General features: G+C 34.8%; 2 protein-coding genes across 7 annotated transcripts in view; both read right to left on the bottom strand.

Annotated features, from left to right (window-relative positions):
• Positions 1–5,681, bottom strand: part of LOC110992659 (transcription factor CP2) — a 32,339-nt gene extending 26,658 nt beyond the window's left edge. For both annotated transcript variants that reach the window (XM_022258567.2, XM_022258568.2), the window contains exon 1: positions 5,516–5,681. In XM_022258567.2, the coding sequence (XP_022114259.1) occupies positions 5,516–5,681 (166 nt within the window). The remainder of the gene's footprint in view (positions 1–5,515) is intronic.
• A 359-nt stretch (positions 5,682–6,040) lies between these two features.
• LOC110992662 (probable inactive tRNA-specific adenosine deaminase-like protein 3) lies at positions 6,041–21,316 on the bottom strand. Of its 5 annotated transcripts, none has more exons than XM_045634249.1 (4): positions 21,096–21,315; positions 13,409–13,523; positions 6,957–7,086; positions 6,041–6,171 (listed from the first exon to the last, which is right to left on the bottom strand). In XM_045634249.1, exons 3-4 carry the CDS (start codon positions 7,049–7,051, stop codon positions 6,060–6,062), a joined length of 207 nt encoding a protein of 68 aa, XP_045490205.1. In that variant the 5' UTR covers positions 7,052–7,086; positions 13,409–13,523; positions 21,096–21,315; the 3' UTR covers positions 6,041–6,059. The 5 variants fall into 5 exon arrangements, with proteins under 5 accessions (XP_045490205.1, XP_022114264.1, XP_022114268.1 ...); XM_022258572.2 differs by lacking the exon at positions 21,096–21,315 and adding an exon at positions 15,780–15,847; XM_022258576.2 differs by lacking the exons at positions 13,409–13,523; positions 21,096–21,315 and adding exons at positions 9,583–9,729; positions 10,759–10,796.
• Between the last annotated feature and the right edge of the window lie 638 nt (positions 21,317–21,954).

The raw sequence follows: 21,954 nt of genomic DNA, 5'->3' as shown, positions 1-21,954 counted from the left end.
TTAAATGATAAACGTATTAATCTATGGTTAATGTAATTAACATAATAACTGTGTCAATTTAGTTATCAAACACGTTTACGCTTACAGCAAATAAGATATTGTGTAAAATTTTATTTAAAATTAAATAATTGTAAACTTCTTATGAGGGGGATTAAGAGAATGTCAAATAAGTGTACGAATTGAGTTTCGTGACACCGGCATTAGTCCCAATCAGGCAAAAGCTGATCATCTACTTGCCTCATGAAACAGATACATAGGAGCCAGACCTGAAAGGTTGTACCGAAAACATCGACTGAAAAATTATTTCACCACTAAACGTAAAACTGATGAACATGACCTATAGAATATTTTCAAACACTGTGTAGTTGGTATGAAATTACGAAATGCGAAAAAGGTGTGAAAAATACCGATAAATATTCGTATGTCTAAACTTTTGAAAATAGAGCAATGTACAACAGTTTTATGGAAGACATCAATATCTACACAGAGCAGAACATGATGGATATAGGATATTATCATAAAAGTTAGCAGGAGTGTAATCCAACGTGTGAAGACCAATAAATAAGAGACAATAAGAGTTTCACACTTCATATAGAAGACACCAATAACTATATCTTCATCAATCCAAAATTAGTAAATCATAATAATGCTTTTTTAAATTATTATATTAATGTAATCGACTCGATCGAATCGGAAGCTTAGGTGGACAACGGAATTCACGATACACAAAAAATCCACAGTAAAATACTCGAATAAAATCATAATAATCATAAACAATATCTCAATATAAAATAATATTCACAAATTCACTAACACTTAACATTGTATGCGCGCGTTTAACGTAACGGCCCGCTCAGTACTAAATCAAATGATAACATATCAACATACAAATGCCACATAGATGTTTGCCTCTGCGAGAAATTAAATAAAATTATAAAACGATTTAATTTTTTCTTTAAAAAATCAGACGTGTTACTTTAATCAGACATTACTGTGCTACATTTGGCATGCTCGCTTAAATGTCATTGCTTTCCCTAAATTGTGGCGAGGGGGAAGATAGCTGACCATGCGTCATACTTGTGAACGGGTGCTACTTGTGGTGAGTGGTTGAAATTGAATTCGTTTATGATGTTAGTGATTTACTTTAATAAATTATAGTTATACATTCGTTTTGAATCTGTAGGCATCCTTACTAATCGACAAAGAAGAGAGAGGTCGAGAAAAAAACTCTCAGGCCCTTTTATCAACTAGATTGTTAACTTTATACTAAGCAAAGAGTGTCTTCATGACGTGGATTTCGTGTGAAAATATTGCGACCTCTTCAACAATAATCAATATATTTTTTGATAATTTGTATACAACCATACATTTAAATGAATCACTTGATCTATGATGAGATTTTGTAAAATAAACCGTGGGACTACATTTAATACGTAGCCATATTAAGGGTTGGACCACATCTGGCAGCACGAAATCGCCCTTTCTCTTTCTGTCGCTTAGAACTGCGATGTGCTAGAGCGAGACAGAAAGTATAATGCGATAGCACGCGGCGGAATCCTCGAGGCGAACGGAATCACGGACAAAATGCAATGGTCGGCAGGGAGACTCCGGAACGCTGAAGCGCGCGATAGCATGCTATCGCATGCTGTCTCACTCTATCGTACAATGGCACACGCGGCCGCTCATCAGCTCAGTGCAGCCTGTTCATTCATGCCGTACAATGTGCCACCCATGCTGCAGCATGCTGACGCGCGCGATGCCTTTTTTGACTGCGGAATGCGACAGCGCGACACGTGGTAGCACAGGCGGAACAAATGCGATTCCGTGCTGCCAGATGTGGTCCAACCCTAATGTTGCTTTTCTATAATCATTATATTTCAGACAATTTGTACTCAAATAAATTTACAAATGATATATTAATACTTTACTCAGGAATACTTACTATATATTGGTAAAAACCACAAAACTCTCGCACTCATATACCTCTTGTTAAGGCAGCATTTGTAAGAAACAAACTACCGCGAAAGCCTTAATCTTTCTAAATCACGAACATTGTTTATGTGTGATCATGTCGTTTCTACAACATCTCATCAGTAATCGTATCTACATATTTATTGATCGTGATTTGACATAAATGTAGGGTCACCGCACACTGATTTGCCTGTTAAAGGTCACCGTTCAGTGAATTGTCACATACTGTTATTACAGTTGACTAGCCACGTAATTTTAAGTGACTTCAAATATAACACACATTTTAACGACTACAGATTTATCTGACGTATAGCATATTAAACTGATATAGCAAATAATTTCAGTACAAATAACGCTATTGAAAAGAGTGAAATTATACTACGCCCTGCCGCTGTCTTTCTTTTACTTCAACATTCGGCCGTAAGAGGGACAAATGCGTCACAAGCAATTCCCTTTGGCCGATCGTTCCTCTCTGTTTCTCGTTTCGCGCTCTCGCTTCCACGTTCGGCTCAGGTGGAACGTGATAATGAGTCATGTTTTTACGTGCGTGCAGCCGGCGTTCGTCGATTTATAAGACGGTATCACGATTTATAGATTGGAACTTATCATTAACGGGTATAACATCGGCGACCGATTTATAATAATCGAGAGTAATCTTTATAAAACATGATTTAAAAATGCAATTGTAACTAATCATATAATAAATAAACATAGATCAATCCTGGTCAAGGAAAACATAATGTCGGCATTAGACCCAATCAGGCAGATCAATATGACTAAGAATACATAGAAAAAATCTATATTGTTCGAAATGCTGCTATTATGACCATACTGATAAATCTACCGCATTTTATCTAATACCCCTTTATAGGTAGACCTCATTAAACTCCTCATAGTGATTACATAACATATTATTGTTTTAGATAAAAAGAACGATAGTACCTAAATAAAAATATTTTTAGTTATTATACTTTTCAAACTTTAGTAAAACTTTTTGGTAACTTCCCTCATTATTCCCGAGGTCCTAGTTTCAATAAAAAAAAAGAAATTTTATCTATTCAATTTAGATGCGTTTAGCCCTTAGGGCCTGCTTATGAATGCCAAAAACGTTTACAAAATTCGCGAAAGAGAAAAACTACGGCATCCGTTTGCAAAACTACCAGGAGGCCTTGTTCTGAGAAGAACGGGCAAGAAACTCAGCAAGTTTTACCCTCCCTCTACATAACAATAATTCAAAGGAAAATGTCATAAACAATGTAGTAATATGCATCAATTACTACTACTGATACTAAGTACATATACAAATATATATATCAAATGAAAGCTAATTTCCTATTCGATTTAAACATTGTAATATATTTAATGTAAAAAAAAGCAAAGCGTTTCATAATTAACGACGACACAGTAACCGCACATTACGACGGTAATTTTGAATAATGTATTACCACTTTTTTCGGTTATATTATTACAACTCTGTTTCTAAATCATCACATTAACGTTTATGATTATTTTGTAAAATTATAATCTAAACTGAAACTATATTTATGTTTCTTGCTCTCTCTATTTCAGAAGTAGTAGTAACATTATGCACAAAATAATTTCCATACAATAAAGAGTTCGTGTTTTGTTATATAATATTTTTTTGCAAAAATTTTAAAAATCTGTAATAGAACATCATGCAAGGAAGTCAAAAGACATAGCAGTCGTAGTAGTGCGAGAGAGATTATTCTAACCCCATTATTAATTATTCGTTTCCTCTCTGCTATTTCTCCATCAGAAGCTCCCTAATGGCCCATCGTGAAGAGGAGCCATTACAAACAAAATTATTACTAACGATTCAAAACTATTCACTCACTAACAAAATTCAGCAACATCTTCCGTCTTATGCGAAAACGAAAAGTATTCTTCTTGTGCAACGTCAACGATAATATGTCAAATGGAAGAGATTACAAATATTGAAAATTCAATTGTTTGATTGATTATCTTATTGATTGAATAACGATCTTTAACTGTCTAGAGATTCAATTCTGATTTAATTACTTTACTGCGACACATATAATTGGCCTTGATAATTAATAATTACCAAAGTGCTGGAAAATCACTACCACCACTAACGTGGAAACTCTTAATGAAATATTTCCGAATATATTCGATATAGGGTACTTCAAGAAAAGAGCGTATTCCAAAGTCCAGAAACGCACATGCGAGCCCTCTTTCATTGTGTGTCAATAAGTATTCGCAAAATGTGAGTGTCCATGGGCGGTATCACTTAACCTTAGGTGAACCTCCTATTACATATAATTAAACAGATACCTACAGATAAAAGGTTTATTAATTAACCGACTTTAAAGAAACCAATTCAACGTTGGATGGATTAAAGGATGTGATATTTGAAGAACCGGAGAGACTTTGTTTCAGTTTTTTTTAATTAATGTAATTATCGTATCTGTTTCATTTGGCAAGTAAAGGGAAGGTAGATAAAGAAGAGAAGGGAGGTAAAGAACTTACTATTACATTATATGTTTTTAACGTCTTTAGGGTCGATTCGACCAAACTTCAATTTATATACGAGTACACTATACTATATTACCTTGTGAAACGTAGGAAAACTAAACGCGTGAAAAAATAAACAAACACATAAAAATAAAACAAAGAGATAAGCTAGTTCATCATCGATTATGAAAGAAGATAATGCATTGTAATACAATAAAAGATAAAGCAAAATGCAGGAGATTTAAGTCGGAAACGAAACATGCAGTAATAGTACAGACAGACAACAGATGGATCAAATCGTATGTAACTAATAAAAGGCAGGCGGTAGTAATGGGTGGACATAACAGCACATTTATAAATCTGACATCCGGTGTACCTCAAGGGTCTATACTGGGTCCGTTGTTGTTTATATGATATAAAAAGTTGTTTCAAGTATTCACCATATCTCATGTTTGCAGATGACAAAAAAAATGTATCCTATCCTTAAATGTTAGAAAATGTAGTAAAATTACTTTTACTCGCAAACATACAAAAATATTATTTTGTTATAAAATAAGTAACATAAATTACCAGCAAATCGATATATTTAATGTCACTAAAAATTTCTTAAAAAAATATTTAAAAAACTCAGGTATCTTTTACTAATAATGGCTTTATTTGTTCCTTCATATTAAATTTATAATATATCTATCAATCAATCAATCTTAGAACTGTGCTTTGCAAAACTGTGCTTTATGTTTCCGTTTCAATGTGTATTCCGTTTTGGCTTTTGTGTGTAATGTAATTGTTTGAAAACTATTTAGTGATTAGCTGTAGTAATGCTTTAATAAAATAAATAAATAATAGTAAGGAGTTCAGAAAGAAGCGCCAATAACGCGTGTCTTGCGCACCCTGAATGTGAGCAAGTGAGACGGATATAGCCAGTTGCACTGGCTGAATGTACTTTGTACATTGTCTAAATATATCTATTTATAATATTTTAAAAGTATCGCTGTAAAATAACTTAGAAATAAACGTTAAAAAGGACTATATTATGATATTAATCACTCACCCATAACTTTCTTCGGTGGCACCTTCCTCTGCTCCTTCTCCTCCTTCCCCTCCCACTTCCGCTTCCTGCCTTCTTCCAGGAACATTCCGAAGTCCTCGCCAACTGATAATCTCACGCTCGACTCCCAATATTCTCTCCCGTGCATAATATTCCCCTCGAATTCCATCACAGGGCCAAAGCCCGCTGAACTGACGCAGTCGGTAGACCTAATTTCAAACGCACTAGAACAGACTGATTTACAGATTTGGAATTCAACGCACAAGAATTCACCTGTTCTACTTATTCGGAATTTAAAACACTAGAACTAATGCACAAGTATTTCACAGATAGGGAATTTAAGGCACTATAACTGACTTGTCTGATAAAATCGGAATTTACCGCACTAGAATTAAACTGTTTGTATTTTGTTAACACACTTAAATATTTTATACGATTTGAATGTGTTTGATACACAGATATTTGTCCATACAATAAAGTCAAAATTTAAAACACAATATCAATCGAACTTAACCACTGATACATAAAAGTGAGTTCAATTCAACGGTTAAAATAGAACGAAGAACGAATTATATAGTTTCTTAATCCCAGTTGTTTCGCGCTGTCGGTGTCTTTGAAGTAATTGGTTCTCAATTTTCAGGAGCATGTTTGTACTCGATCTGAAAAAATACGTTTATAATTAACGAGTGGTAATCGTTTAACGGTACATCCAAATACTGTGCTGTGAGACTTGTATTCACTTTGATTAGTGCGAGTGCAAGTGAGGTATAGATGATTAGTGCAGGTGCAGCCAATTCTTGTTTAGTGGCTCTGTAAAGTGAATTCTATAGTCGATAGCTGTCAATCATGTTTTGACAGGCACGCTAGTGAGGGTGTGGCTACCCGCAGTTCACTCGCAAAAATATACAACACGCGTCTAATTACGTTACATGCACACATCTAATCACTTGCACTAAGCAGTCGCTGTCCACACATGTTTTCTCCTAATCACTAATCACCTGCAATAATCACTAATCCAAGTGAATATCGGCATTCGTCGTAAACTGAACCTTTGGTCTAAATCGGATGGTAGTTCATCAAATGTAAGAGGATATGTGCTTGAATTTAAAGTATGGGCAATTATTTATAAGACAACGTTCAAAAAAATAACTTTACTGTTAATAAGACAATTTAATTGTCATTGTGTTATAGTAAAAAGGGTTGTAGCGGCAACATAGTAATACCAGCATTAGACCTAATAAAGCAAAGGCCACCCCAGACCCAGACCTTAAAGGTTGTAGCGAGAACATCGTAACACCTTAAAACGTACTTATTTTGGCTTCACGACTTTGTGACCCCGGGAGTGTGATATTACGTATCCACTTTTGGCTATATCTTTAGTATAATTGTTGATTGCCACATATAATTAATGTTATATATATGAGTACGAAATAACTATATTCACCTGCACAAATGGTATTGTACGTGCGGCACGAGGCCCGGCAGCGTTTTGTTCGTGAAACGGTTTCCAATTAAATACGAGTAAAATAGGGCCTCCATGTGTCTTCGCTGCAATGCCCCAAATCCTACGGCTCCTGAAAATTTAGGATACATCATTAGTACTTCTAGAAATCACTTTTAATAATCGATATTAAGGGTCTGTTCTGCAATGTCCGTATAAGTTCCAAATAAGCTATTTATTACTTATTGGAAGGATAAACAGTATTGTTGCGTTTCACGACTGTCAGATATTTAATAAAATATAAAAATAAATAAATAAATAAAATAAATAAAATAGCCTTTATTGCTGAACTTATTTTTACAGTAATTTTTCTTACAAATACGTTTATAACTTTTAACAGTTTCTTTTCTTTTCATAAATCAGGTATCGGTAAACGGTCGTTTCTACATTTCAGCTTGTCTTTCGACATAGGCCTCCTCTAAAGATTTCCACTCTGTTCTATTTTTCGCTATGCGCGTCCATATTGGGCCCGCCACTTTTTTGATGTCGTCCTCCCATCTTCTAGTCTGTCTGCCTCTGTTCTAAGAGATCGACAGTTAATAGTTGATATGTGGATGTCATTTACTTTGTTTTTCATGTTAGTGTTATTTTTTTTCCTTTAGAGGGTCGTGGTCATTTTTCCCCACGATGACCAGTCGGCTTGGGGAAGTATTTTGTTTTGTTATTTTATGTTGGTTCATGTTGAGCTGTTTATTTTTCCGTTTACCGACAGTTAATTGTTATTCTTTGTTAGTTGTTGTCTTAGCGGGAAGAGACGAAAGAGAATTAGCTCTAATCCTCATTACGTCGAAAGCATTTGGTCTATTGTTAATCGGCGGCATTAGAGTTTGTTGTTTCCTTGGTTGAGCATTGTTTTGTGGGGATGATGATGTTTCTCTTTTGCGCTTTTCCTTATTTATGTTAGTATTTTTTCCTTTTACTACTAGTTTGTCAAATTTCACGTACGCGATATTTCCCTTTTCTCTCTCCTCTTTTAGCTGCGCCTGCAACGTTTTCCTTTTCTCTATTACTTCCTTTGTGTAGTCTTCTGTAACATATACATTTTTGAAGTTTTTCTTCTTTCCCATAACTTCATTCTTCTTCCATTCGCTCGTAAAGGAAATCAGAATTGGTCTTGGTTTTCCAGAAGACTTTCCCTTTCCTAGACGATATATTTTGTTTATCTCATGTTCTTGTAATTGTATGTCAAGGTCAGTTTTGAAAATATGTATTGTATTTTGTATTAATTCTTGTGTAGACCTTTCGCCTTCATTTACTCCAAACATTATCAAATTGTTTTGCTTCTTTCCTCTTTTTAAACTTTCTACTTCCTTTTCGAGATTTTCTACTTTTATTTTTAAGTTTCTATTTTCTGTTATAATAGGTTGAAGTTTTTCGTCTAATCTCTCCATTATATTATTTGTTATCGAATCTTTCAATTCTATTGTTTGGTTCAAGATTTCATTCTTCATTTTATCAAACAATAGTTGAAACTGATCCTCCATTCTTGTAAACTAAATCTGCGTGTTATGGAACGTAATTAGTGGTAGTTTTTATTTACTTGCTCTGGCAACACTAGTTAGCTGTTACTGTGACAAGTGTCAATGTCATTGATCTTTTGTCTATGCTCAATATGATTGGTGGATTTCTAACCTCTAATTATCACTTTTTGGAGATACTTTTGTTGAAATTCAAGAACTTACGTGATATTGTGTGAAATCGGTAGTTCCACTACACGGACGACACTTCAATTTGTGTTTTGTGACGTCGCAGTCTCAAGAACAGTGTACGAAATTATTTTTTAGCACTCAATAATACGGAGCTACACAATTACGATGCTTACAGTATGACAGCCCATCTCTTTTTGATAAAATATAAATCTTTTTTAATAAAATATAAATAATAATAAATAAATAGAAACTTTTCAGAATAATTTATGTTTTGCTTAGCTATTTGGTACTTTATCCATACATTGTGAAACAGATTTTGACATTTAAGATCCTAAGGGCATGTTTCACAATATATGGATAAAGTGCCAATTTCTTGCCAAATTCTCTTATATCAGCCTCCTCCAATTGGCTCCATCTCTCTCTATGGTAGGTTTTTATCCCAAATCTTCATAACTATTTCGTTTCGTTAGCCCATCGTCCAAGATGGCAACCTCTTTTTATTTATACCAATGCACACCAATATAAGTATTATATTTTACTAGGGCAGGGCTTTCATAGCCTAAAGAAGAAGAAAATCCAACAGAACCGTAAATACACCTGTAACGGGTACAGAAGTGATTCCGCAAAGCAATATGGCCGTACTATCCACTTCTACTACTAACGCGAACCACCCGGAGTCGATTCCATATTTCGCCATTCGTTCATCAGCCATCAAGCTGACGCTGATGAAATTTAGAATTGATACGGCGGTGTTGAAACAAGCAGGGCGGTGCAGCCCAAACTCTTCAGATCCCTCTATAATACACTAGGTTGAATACGCATAGAGACGCCATTTCTCTGCGTATAGAGAGAATACCTTGTTAATGTAGTAAAGTACCACTGTACGTAATACTTTCACACCATAAAAACACCATTCTCACCTTAAAACCGTCTTTGTCCAAACTAAAAAATCACAACAAAAAAAATCGTCCAATCACAGCACAAATCACTTTTCAGCGGCCATATTGGCGAATGACGGCCATCTTGTCTTCGTGTTTACTAATCCATTATTAAAACCGACCAACAGGCTATTTTGTCATGTAAATAATAATAATTTATTTGCCAAGCGGTACATTTACATTGATTAATAAAATCGCACAAGACCAGAACTTGGCAGGGAACTTGACATTAGACCCAAGACAAACCAGGAAAAGGTTGAACACTTATTAAGACAAAAGAGGCCTGCAAGTGGTTGCAGCGAATACATTGTAACACAAGCATTAGACCCAATAAGACAGACTGATCATATACTTGCCCAATGTAACAGATACATGGAAACCAAACCTTAAAGATAGTAGCTACTGGTTTTTTGTCTTAATTTCTAAGAAGTTTGAGCTTTATTCTATTAAGTCTGACTGAGAAGTCAGTAAAGTCTGATGTAGCAATCAAAATTCTAAGAAGTTTAAGGTAGTATGTACTCTATCTTTACTTTTATAGAGACGAGAGATTCTTTGAAAGAAGAAACCTAGGAAATTACATAAACCAAGGTGTAAAAGGGAACAATAAAGATTCCTAGATCGTGTACGAAGACAAAAAAAAAAACATAATCCCGGAAAAATTATGATGAACAATTTAAAAAAAACTGATAAAATAAAAGATAGAACAGCCCATAATACTATCTACAAATTCAACACGTAACACCCTGAGCCCAAAACTAAACACGAAAAATCACGAGCCATCTTAGCAGGAATAAATCAAACGAAAAGCCAAAGAAAATTACGCCTTTCATCTACAAATTCATCACAATGTGTTATTATAATAACGAACACAGTAAAAAATACAGAAAAACCCGCCTTCAAGGTCTAAAAATATTCAAAATAACAAATCAAAACCTAAAGACAGAACAGCCATAACACTGTCAATAAATTCATCACAACATGCAGAGTAAATATTAATAAAAACCACAACCAAACACGAAAAACCACCATCAGGCTTCGGAATAAAAAACAAATGACAAACCAAAGAAAAGAGCTTTAAATCTACAAATTTATCGCAATAAGTAAATATTAAAAAAAAAATCAATTAAAAAAATGACAAAATAGCCCGTATTTTTCTACCGGTTTGTTGTCCGTAAACTTGTCGCAAATTTACGGCGTATCTTGAAAGACTAAATTAAAATGGCCGCCTAATTCATCGGCCAATCGCGTGCAAGCCGACAAATTGAGATCAACTCGAGGGTCACAGCGTTTTATTAATGCAAAGTCAAGAACAATATTAAGAAAAATACACAAAAAAAAATACAATTCTTCAGTACAATATGAATCATACAAAACAACTATAACGTGTTTTAAAAAAAACAAAGTAAAAAGAACTGATTCAAGCAGCTGTCAATTTGCAGAAATGCGTCAATATTTTTTATTTTATATACTGACGGACTCATAACCTGCATCAAACTTCAGGACTGCTTTGAAATGATTTTTTTATTAAGTATGCAAACTTTTTAGATTAAATTATATAAATATGGAGAGACTGGCCCTTAATCTAAAAAAAGCAATATTTAAAAATAGAAGTGCAGTAAAACAAATGAATATAGCCGGGAAAAGAAAATTTACCAGATTTGCGCGTTTTTTTTAATTGATTCTTATTGATTTTTTTATTCTTTTGACAATTGAATTATTGCTACCAGCACAATTGTTGGGTTAGCTTTAGAAATCATTGAGAGTTTCTGAACCATAATATGGATACATCGTCGGAACACGCTGCTCAAATTATAGCATTGGTGCGGGAGGGCTTGCATCAACAAACGATTCGTAGAAATTTAAATTTTAACCTGTCTACGGTTTCTAGAATATACAGAAGGTTTGTGGAGACCGGTTCTTACTTCTTACAAAAGGAGACGTGGTACAGGCAGGTCTCGAGCGACCACCGGTCGTGATGACCGTTTTATTGTTACAACTTCGCTGCGAAATCGTTTCCTCACGTCAGTTAACATCAAAACAGAGCTTAATGACGTGGAGTAAACATAAAATAAGAAGAAGGTTAAAGGAAGCGGATATCACCATTTTAGACCAGACAAATGGTCCAAAGTTGTCTGTAGCTCACAGACAAGCTCGCTTAAGAATTGCGCGTGATCTCCTAAACTCGAGAGAGCGATTCGAGCCCATTCCAGCAATGTGCCTCTCTAGGACATGTTTACATGGTGCAGATGCTCGCAGAAGAGTCTATCGTCGACATGGGATGCTCAAAGTTGCATTGAGAAGCGTGTTCATTTAGGAGGCGATTCGTGCATGGTCTGGGGTGGCATATCGATGAACGGGCGAACAGAACTTGTGTTCTAGCAAGGTCTGTCAAAACGGGAGTAGAGGAGGTTTGAACGCACATCGCTACATAACAGAGATCTTAGAATCACGTGGTGCCTTACATGGGATTTATAGGCGAAAATTTCACTTTTTAGGGTAACCTGTTTAACCGTGTGTATTACGCTAAAGAACTTTTAACGCGTGTACAAAAGTACACACAGGTTTTTTTTTTTAATTCTGCAAATTAATTGGTCTAAAAACAAATTCAGTGTAAGAATGTCCAAACTGTCCCAGCCATTAAGACAATCAGTTAGCGCGTGTTTTTAATTGTTTTTATTGACTTCAATTAGGGTGAGACGCGAACTTTAATACAGGGTGCACATAAATTAACAAGAAGCCGAAATCAAGTAGTGTAGGTATTGGTTAAGCCCAGAATTTTTTTGCATAAGCAAAAACTCTACGTTTATTATCAAAAATTATTTAACATTAATTTATACAATTCGACTTAGGGTCCTTCAAGAAAAGAGCGTACAAATTCTTTATTTTTTTATTATTTAGGCAGTTTATGCGAAACCACCACTATATGGAACCAGATGAAGTTTTTTTTTATAATATGGGGCAAACGGGCAGAAGGCTCACCTGATGTTAAGTAATACCGCCGCCCATGGACACTCTCGATGGCAGAGTACCAATTCTAGAAAGTAGTCGGTAAGTCACTTGCGAGCCTTCTGGCAATGTGAGTGTCGTGTGTGTGTGTGCATGGGCGGTATCACGATCTCAATAATGTGTTTTGTCCCTCTCCGAAAGATGTGTCAGCCCTACGGAGCCCTATCGACTTGAATACAAAATCGTCGGAAACAGAATTTGATGGAGTGACAGAGTACGGGCTTAATTCCCAGGGGATAATGCTCCAATTATCAAAGCATACTGATGACCACAACTAAATCATTGCGGGACAAATAATGATAAGGGGCCGACGAACAGCGAATTAAATTTATGATTAACTTTTTTTTAGAAGCGAGCAGAATTTAGTGCTTGGACACCTACAACGCCAAGATATGAAGGTGTTTTGCCGACATTTACTTACGGATACCCTCTTTTCTTGAGTTTATTTGCAAAAATGCCGGAAGGACTAAAACGGTTTTATAATCAAAATCATATCTCGTGGAAGTTTAGTGTTACGACAAACGCATTTTAATAAAATATTAAATAAACGTTTTAGTCAGTTTCAAACTATTAAACAGATTAAAAGAAATGTACGGCCGAATTGAGATACCTCCATTTTTAAAATACCTTAAAACTATCAATTCGACGTGTTTATATGTTAAGAACTCCACCGTCCACCATCTGGATGAATTAAGTGTGATTAGAAGATTTAGCGAAAAACCACTTGAAATGGTTGGATTTTATTATTTTTAGTTTATTTATTGGAATAAATCTAAAATAATGAACAATGGACATAACTCACCATAAATGGAAGCCAATATCAGTCAATTAAATATATGTTCATGACACGAACTTGAGGAGCTGAGAGAGGTACAACGGTCTCTTTCTAGTGTTGTCTCTATCGCACAGTCACTGATCTGAAAAAAAATTATTATTAATTACGGTCTTGCTCGGTGTTTCGTATCAAAAGGCGCTAAACGACAATGTGGGGTTATGGGGTGAATTTTGAAGGTTGATCGAAAACCCCATTGTGGCAAGTCACTAGACAAAAATTGCTTTCGATACACTTACTTGACATACTTTTAAAACATGACATATAAACTTCTATAGCCGAAAAAAATATCTCATAATATACTTATCTAATATATTAATAATAAAAGTAAAATATCTAATAATTCCATAACCTTTTTAAACCGAACACACAAAAGTTAGTTATCTGTCTCGACAGTGAATTTTAATTGAACATTTGTTTGTTATTGCTTTGCTTTGAAATGAAATTTGCAATCTAAATTCTTAATTTAAAAGATGGTTTCTTGAAAACCTTCCAAATTCAAAAGTCACTCAAAAGTCCGTTAAAAAAGCGTTTCTCATTCAAAAACCGTCGTTCCTTCAAAACATTCCAAATTCAAATTTCACATTGGGCTATGAAACATTAAAAAATCCTAATTCGAAAAGTATTGTCTGCCAATATAATATCAGCTTTGCTTGCTTAGAAGTCTTAGGGTCAGTTTCACAATGCATGGATAAAGTACCAAATAGCTATGCGACATATTAATTAATCTGAAAATAAAAGTTCCGAATAAGAAACTTTGCGTTTCATGACGAATGCTATCTGATAGTAGTAAAACGTAACAATAGCCTTTATCCTATCAATAAGCAATCATTACCTTATTTGGAACTGATGTAGAACTAATCCGTACATTGTGAAACTTCCATCAAATTCATTCAAAAACCGTCGTTCTTACGAAACGTTCCACATTCAAAAAGCATTCCTCTAAAATCTACTGAATGAACAATTTCGCATTCTTAATTCAAAGAGGTTTCAGTATCTCTGTCAAGGGAAGACATCCATTTATCAATTGAAAGCAATTACATAATACAAGGGAAAATGTACCTTACACCATTGTAAAAAGGAAACGCTCCATAAACATTCATTCCTTTGAATTGAATTTGATTGGTATGAGTTCGAACCGGTATGGGTGAGTTTCGCGCGGTTTTTAATTAGCAAAAAAAAAAACAGATTATATAAACGAATTTATAAGTCACAACATTGCATTCATAGTATGAAGATAAGAAACCTACCAATTAAACTATGTATTTTGTTTTGACTTGACTCGTTATCTCTTTTCCTCATTAATAAACACACATTGATAGATAGAGACGAACGTATTAAGATTATTGTTAGCGTTCTTAGGCTTTTAGTGAGGCGGTCTTAAAAACAAATCTATAGTCGCCATTTTTAATATCGACACAACATTCAGACATTTTTTAACGTGAATAGAGGCAGACGGGCAGAAGGCTTACCTGATGATAAGTGATATACATACACTCATATTGCCAGGAGGCTCGCAAGTACGTTGCCGGCCTTTTAAGAATTGGTGGGTGAAGTACCATAATTAAAGGTTCGGAAATACCTACCGCTCATGGACACTCAATACCAAAGGGGCTTGCAAGCGCGTTGCTTGCCTTTTAAGAATTGGTATGCTGTTTCAAGGTCCCTACGTAAGTAGTAGTAAATACTCAGCTACTGGTATTCAACACTTTCCATGGTAAACGCGTTAGAAGATAGAGAGTGCCCCTACATCTTTACTCTCTATAAACTTAGCAGAATATGAATCTGTGACTTAACTTCAAATATCGAAGACTGGACATAAATCTTTAAAAAAAACAAATCCGTATACAATGTTTATTATGTTGCTCTATCAGCAAAAAGAGAAGAGGGCAAAAACCACAGCATTTGAATTTCGAATAATAAAAAAACAATAATAAATGAAAACAGTAGACTGAAAATTTTAAACATCGAATTATAAAGTAATTAAATTACGAATATTTTATGACCACCACTCACAGACAAGAAGCTGTTACTTTAAAAACCTCGAAACCGATATAAATACAAATAATATATTTAAATTTTCCATATTCTCTACTAATATCATGAAATTGACACGCTGTTACTTTTTCAGAGTTCAAACAAAGAATTATCAATAACACATTATTTAAAAATCGAATCACAATTATTTTACTTATAACCTCTACCTAAAATTTGAATTTCGAACTCGCAAAACAAAACGCAAAACATACATTCTTACAATTCGCTATATTATGCAACACGCTATTTTAAAAATCGAATAACGACACTCCACCCCTTTACAGATTTTAAATTTCGAACTCACCAAAACGCATCGAACGCGGGATTCCTGTACATTTTGACAAAACACTGGAATAGCGAGGCAGGCACACAACACGAACTATGTTGCACAAATGTTTGAGGGGGCCACAATTGGTGCAATGACATTTCAACAGATAAAAAATTTCATTACGACCACATCCGCACCAAGGAGCGCGTGGGAGAAACACACTTTTGTGTCCGTTTCAGTATACTCTCAAAGCTATACGAAAGAATTCTTTGAAAATTTAAAAAAAAATCTGAAATAATATATGTATATTAGGCCGTGCCCTAATGCTATATCAATGGCCATACAAAAGTGGGTGTAACAATTGTGAAGGTTACATAATCGTTCTACGTACTTAATTCAAGAGGCTTGAGACCGAGTGAGGCAGGAATGGATGAGTTGCAGGATCAGGGCAGGAGCCTTGACTATTATCAGACTTATGTGAGGTTTCCTTAGCGAAGCTGTTGCCCCAAAAACTGGTTCGCGATAGGACCAAAGTCGGGATTGTAATCCTCATACCGATTCTCAACGCGAAAGATAGCCTGAGAGACAGCAGATAAGAAAAGAAAAGAAGGGGAAGCGAGCCTACGGGACGCCCACAAAGTCCAGTCTTCGCAGCCCATGGACACCCAATTTTGGTGGGTACGTTACCGGCCCCTTACTTTGAACAATTGGATGTCGTATCTCTCAGCTAAGACACTCACCAGCAGTCGATTTCACAGTACGCCAAATGACTGTGGAAGCCAACCAGCTAGTCATACCTGTAGCTGCAATCGCTTTAGAATATAATAAGGAACTACCAATATTCTCTGCGATAACACTTAAACATAATTTTCAGTTTAAACCTGCTACTATGGCAGGCGCTATAAAATACATACTAAACTATCAAGTTATGTAATACATACAAACGTCAAGACATGGCGCTTCGCACCAAGACTTTACGTACACCAGACCGAATGAGCGTCCAAAATTCGGAATATTCGGAACTTCTTAATACGTTGAAATAACTATTGCCTATTTTCATAGAATCCTGCCCATCGAAGATATGGGCTTGCATGGCGCAGATCCTGACTGGCCTCGAGGCTTTGGGACATTTTTCCGTCATGATCGAGATGACTAGAGAGATGATTTTAAGCAAATAAGGTCCCTTTTTAGGAATGGGGAGATTTGACACCTGTCGTCTTGCTTCTCGGCCAGGTCTGCATAATCCACGTGATTATGAATCGTGATAGGCTACTATGTAATCCTATATATAAAAATCAAAAACCTACCTAAAGCTACCTACAGATGGCGTTACTTAAGAAATTCAGATTAAAAATTTATTCTTGTAAAAATACAAGGATATCTTGTGCACCAATAGAATTTCTGCCAATGTGCGCATTTAACAATCGCTCGTACGGAGGAAAACATCGGGAGGAAACCGGCTTACTTATAAGACAAATGATCATGAAACACAGAAATCTGAGGTCTAGACCTGAAAAGGTCACTAACTTTTCTAAAGTACACAATTGTGAATTAAAAATCTTATCAAAAATATTCTTTATTTGTATAAAATGAAAACCAAAAATTAAATCTACACTTAAAAGATTAAAAATTACTTTTATTAGAAAAACATCAAAATAACCGTTTCAGTTATTAATATAAATTGTTAGTGTAATGAACGGACAAAGCGACAGAACAGTTTCTCAACAGATTTAATCACAAAATAATTGTAAGCACATTTAGGACCCCTGTCTTCTTATGAAACATCTGTGTCCTTGTCCGACAGACAGTCTCTTATGCCACTGTTTCAGCGCAGACGAATGAGTGACCCAAGTAGTCCTGGAATGTGTGTTCCCAACATAAATCCTCGGAACAGTGAAGTCTAAAGCCTGGAAGTGCCCAGGGTACTTCTGAGTTTCTGTAAGGAGCCAAGACTTTACGCACAAAGGACTGAATGAGCGTCTGAGTGCCGAATTGAGTCCTCACCACATTACACTAAAGTGCAATGTATCTTTTATCTTAAGACATTGAAAATATGTTCATAGAATCCAGTCCATCAAAGAACTGTGCTGGGTTTTAGCGTGCGACTCTTATCCCTGTGTCAAAACCCAGCTCTGAATGGTTTGTGCACAATTTACTCCCTCGTGTACACGCTTGTGTAGCAGCGGTGTGTCAGACTATTTTTTATAAAAACCCAGTAAAAACTTCAAAGTGATGATTCAAAGACGTCACAGTCTGCAACTTCACTCTGGATTTCAATGCTCCATCCTCTTCATTGTCTATAGCAAAGAATATCCGCCTCGCTCTAGCATGAACCAACGCCATAGCGCACATTACACAAGGTTCCTTCATCATATACACATCATAACCTGTACACAAATATGGCCCTGTACCATCTTCCTGTTTGCTTTTGAAACGTCTATGCCCAAATTTGACATCCAAATCTTTTAGAAAAGCTAATAATTTCACGTCAATAAAAGTGTCATCGTCCATTTTAGACTGCCACGCGCCGCCATTTTGTGTTCTAGCAACATTATCTATAGCCAACATGGCCGCGTGCTGCATTGGATGACATTTTCGGTTATCTTCTCCTATTGCTACTACGCTATTTATCGTTGGATCAACTACCACAGCTACATTTTGAACATCAAACCATTTCGCTGCTAAAAATGCTACTTCCATAAATCTTCTGTGTAAATCTAATTCTTGTTCTGTAAAAAACTGCCCACTAAACAGCTTCTCCAAATATTTATCTGGATGAAAATTACACGGCCAGAACTGTTTTGTATCTTCATACAGTTTCTTAAGCTTCGGCGGTAACTTGGGCACATTTTTCACTTCAAACGCCCCAAATATATCTTTAAACCGCTCATCACACTTACATAGATATTCCTCTATTGAGATATCTTTAACATACTCTGTGGGACATATAACTACTTCCTGTTTCCTGACTCTTTTTAAATGCTGAAGTTCTTTTACTGGCACCTTCTGGTTTAACAGCAAGACTGCTTTTGATATGTCCCTTACATTTTTTATGTGTCCAACATAAGCTTGCGTTAATGGTTGAGATGTCATATCATTCATGACAACATTGAGAGGTTTTTTGGTGGTCTTTAAGCTGTTCAAGTGGCAGTCAATAACGTTTGGTTTCCTCTTCATTTGCGGTTCCTCCATACTGAAAATGAAAGTGCACTTCACTGCGACACATAATACGATTACGAAAGCCTTCAGTGCCTAGCAATAGCGTATAATTGGATTTTGTTTTGAACTTGAACCGACATGATATCTATAGAGATTACTTTTATTCGGATTTTGTTTTATTTTTTTTAACGTGGGCAGACTGCCAGCAGGTTTACCCGAAGAAGATAAGAGATGAAAAGATGAAACCAAAAAACTGGTAGTAGCAAGGTCTGCTTAACGAAGGAATGGGACTTTTGAGATTAATTACAAGTACTTGTGACTAATATTTATAGGCATCTAATTGCCAATCCATTGCACACACCCTGTATTTAAAATTAAATGCTGCAATGATAAGATCTTAGGCTTATTGGTTTCTGGACTCAGTTACCTCACTTAGAGGTCCAATTTGCGTAATCAAAGTGTAGGATCTTAGGTACATCATTACCGATACGGTCATTTAAAAGTAGGGGGTAATGTAGAACACATTTTCCATACACGTCTTATATAATTAAATATGTAAATATATACTCAAATGGTTATTGTATAGATAAATCATTATTATATTCATGTTAATTGTACCTTGCATGCATTTGTTTATATTAGATTAGAATTGATAAGAAATATTCATGATGTTCCGGTAAATTATATTCTATAAAACAATGAAAATTACATTTATACACATTAATCAAGAATTATTAATATATAATGTGTCAGATATGTCTTTGAATATGTTTCTTAATACTGATTCTGATTATGTTTCATAAATAAATAAAACATCGGGAAAAAATTTAAATTATGTCAAATAATTATAAGTTTATCCATTCAATCAATCCATCCGTTAAGTCCATTGAAAAAGGGTTTTCTTTAAATGTTTTTTAATTACGTTTCATTATCAGCACTATGCAAGGTGAAACTTTTGGACTACTAAAGTCATGTGATGGTCCAACTACGTCTTAAAGGTTTCTAGGGAGAAATGGATGGAGAAAGGAGAGAGTAGAGCCAAATGGAAAGTTCGGGAAGGGACCTTTACCTAAAACGGATTCATACTGCAGGACATGAAGTAATAGAAAAAACAAAAAGTAACATAGACTAAGTGTACCATAGGAAAACATACACCCATATGATTTGTAATTTTAAATTTAATTAATATTTAATTAAAGGAGCTTTATTTTTATATAAATTCATTATGAAAGTCGTTGTAACCTATATATATGTCTATTACAATCACAATCTTTTCCTTCAAACAACAAGCTAGCTCAGAATTCCAATTCCTGACAATTTAATAATCATGGTCACTAAGATCCCACCATAAACTGTATATCATCACACTTATTATCTAAGCATCTGTTACACTTAGCCAATACATAAGCATTTTGTCATTATTGTTTTACTAAGTGATTGTTTAAATAAATACCCGAGATATTTACAATTGTGCAAATGTACACATGTATGTATTTTATAAATTATATTTGTCTATAAGTAGATATTCTCACAATTTTTTTATTCAACCCGGTTATTATTTTTCTAGTATAGTTTCCAAAAACACACTATGCATTGATTACTAGGGTCTTAAAGTCAATAATTATAAAGTGGGGATTAAGAGCTCACTGATTCTGCAATACATGAGTAATACAGAGCAAAGAGGCTAGAAAGATTATCTAATATTAATTCTTATTAGAATCATGTGTTGCTTAAGGTTATAAATAATTTAACTATATTCTATGAACCATCTTAAATAAAACAATGGATGCCTGGAAGAGATCGCTCGAAATCAATGAGACCACCAGTTGATCTCCTTTTCATTTAACTATGTTCTATTGTAAAATGTTAATAAACAAATAAAACTGGTATAGATAAAATAATATGAAGTCAACATGAAGTAAACATAGTAGTTCAAATTTAAATTTTTATGATATTACAATTGCACCATAGCAATTTAATACAATCTTATGTATATGTAGATTGATCGCGGTCTTTCTACTTAATTACAAATTTTTATGATAATGCTAATTCAAATTGGTTATGTGATTGCTCATAAGCTTATGATATTATTTAAACTACGTAGCAGAAACGCAACACTTATAATATATCTTAACGCACGTAATCTCATATTTTCAATTCGTCTCATTGATAATATAAATAATGATAATTTACCTTAGAAATTTCCACAGCGTTTATGTTATTTTACTTCCACGAACGACGTATTGTCACTTGGAACTGGTGTAGCAGCAATAACCATATCAATAATGTGTTTGTTATAGAATATCACAGTCGAATGGTAGTATTAACGCGTCAAAACCAAGAAAATAACAAGGAACAGGCGGCAGCCATTGATATGAAACAGAAATTAGGTGTCAAAGTTTGATAACGTATATCGTTTACTGCAGTGTCGATAATGTCACATTGGATACAGACAGTTGACACTTGACAGTCGCAGTAACATTTCGTTACATGCTATGTTAAAATATACTGTAGTCAACTTTATGCGATAATAGTATTCTAGTAGTAATAATACTTCCTATAATTAATATTTTTTTTCCTCACAATTTAACTTCCTTGGTCAGATACGGCGTATACCGGCTTACTGCAGAAGAAATTGACAAATGTGTTATATTACATAAATTATATAATAAAGTTATATTATATAAGTAATAAAGCAACCTTTCTGAATTTTCGCCCATACAATGTGTAAGTCCCTCGTATAATAAAAAAAAATTATAAATGATTTAGTCGATGGTTTTTCTTAGTAGAATCTGAAAATTTTAGAATGATGCGTCAAGTTTATTTTTTGTTAATCCAGCATCGCTACCCTTGCGTGCCTTTTGGCAATATTAGTGTCCATGGGCCGCGGTATCACTTAACATTATATGTCAAAATCCAATGTGTTTTTGACATACCTTCCATAACAGTAGTGCATGTAGAAAGTCGAAATCTAAATTCTACATACACCACTGAGGCATCTTGACTAAACCTTAATTTAACTGTCAAGTTAGTGGCAGTGTCAACTATCGAG

The sequence above is a fragment of the Pieris rapae genome, chromosome Z (genome assembly GCF_905147795.1).
Source record: "Pieris rapae chromosome Z, ilPieRapa1.1, whole genome shotgun sequence".
NCBI classification, from domain to species: domain Eukaryota; kingdom Metazoa; phylum Arthropoda; class Insecta; order Lepidoptera; family Pieridae; genus Pieris; species Pieris rapae.
Note: the sequence above shows the minus strand (reverse complement) of the source record. Positions and strands in the feature narration are given on the sequence as shown.

Bases quoted from the DNA above. Each gene is read 5' to 3' on its own strand.
- LOC110992662 (XM_022258571.2), bottom strand. From the start codon at position 18,935: ATGGAGGAACCGCAAATGAAGAGGAAACCAAACGTTATTGACTGCCAC.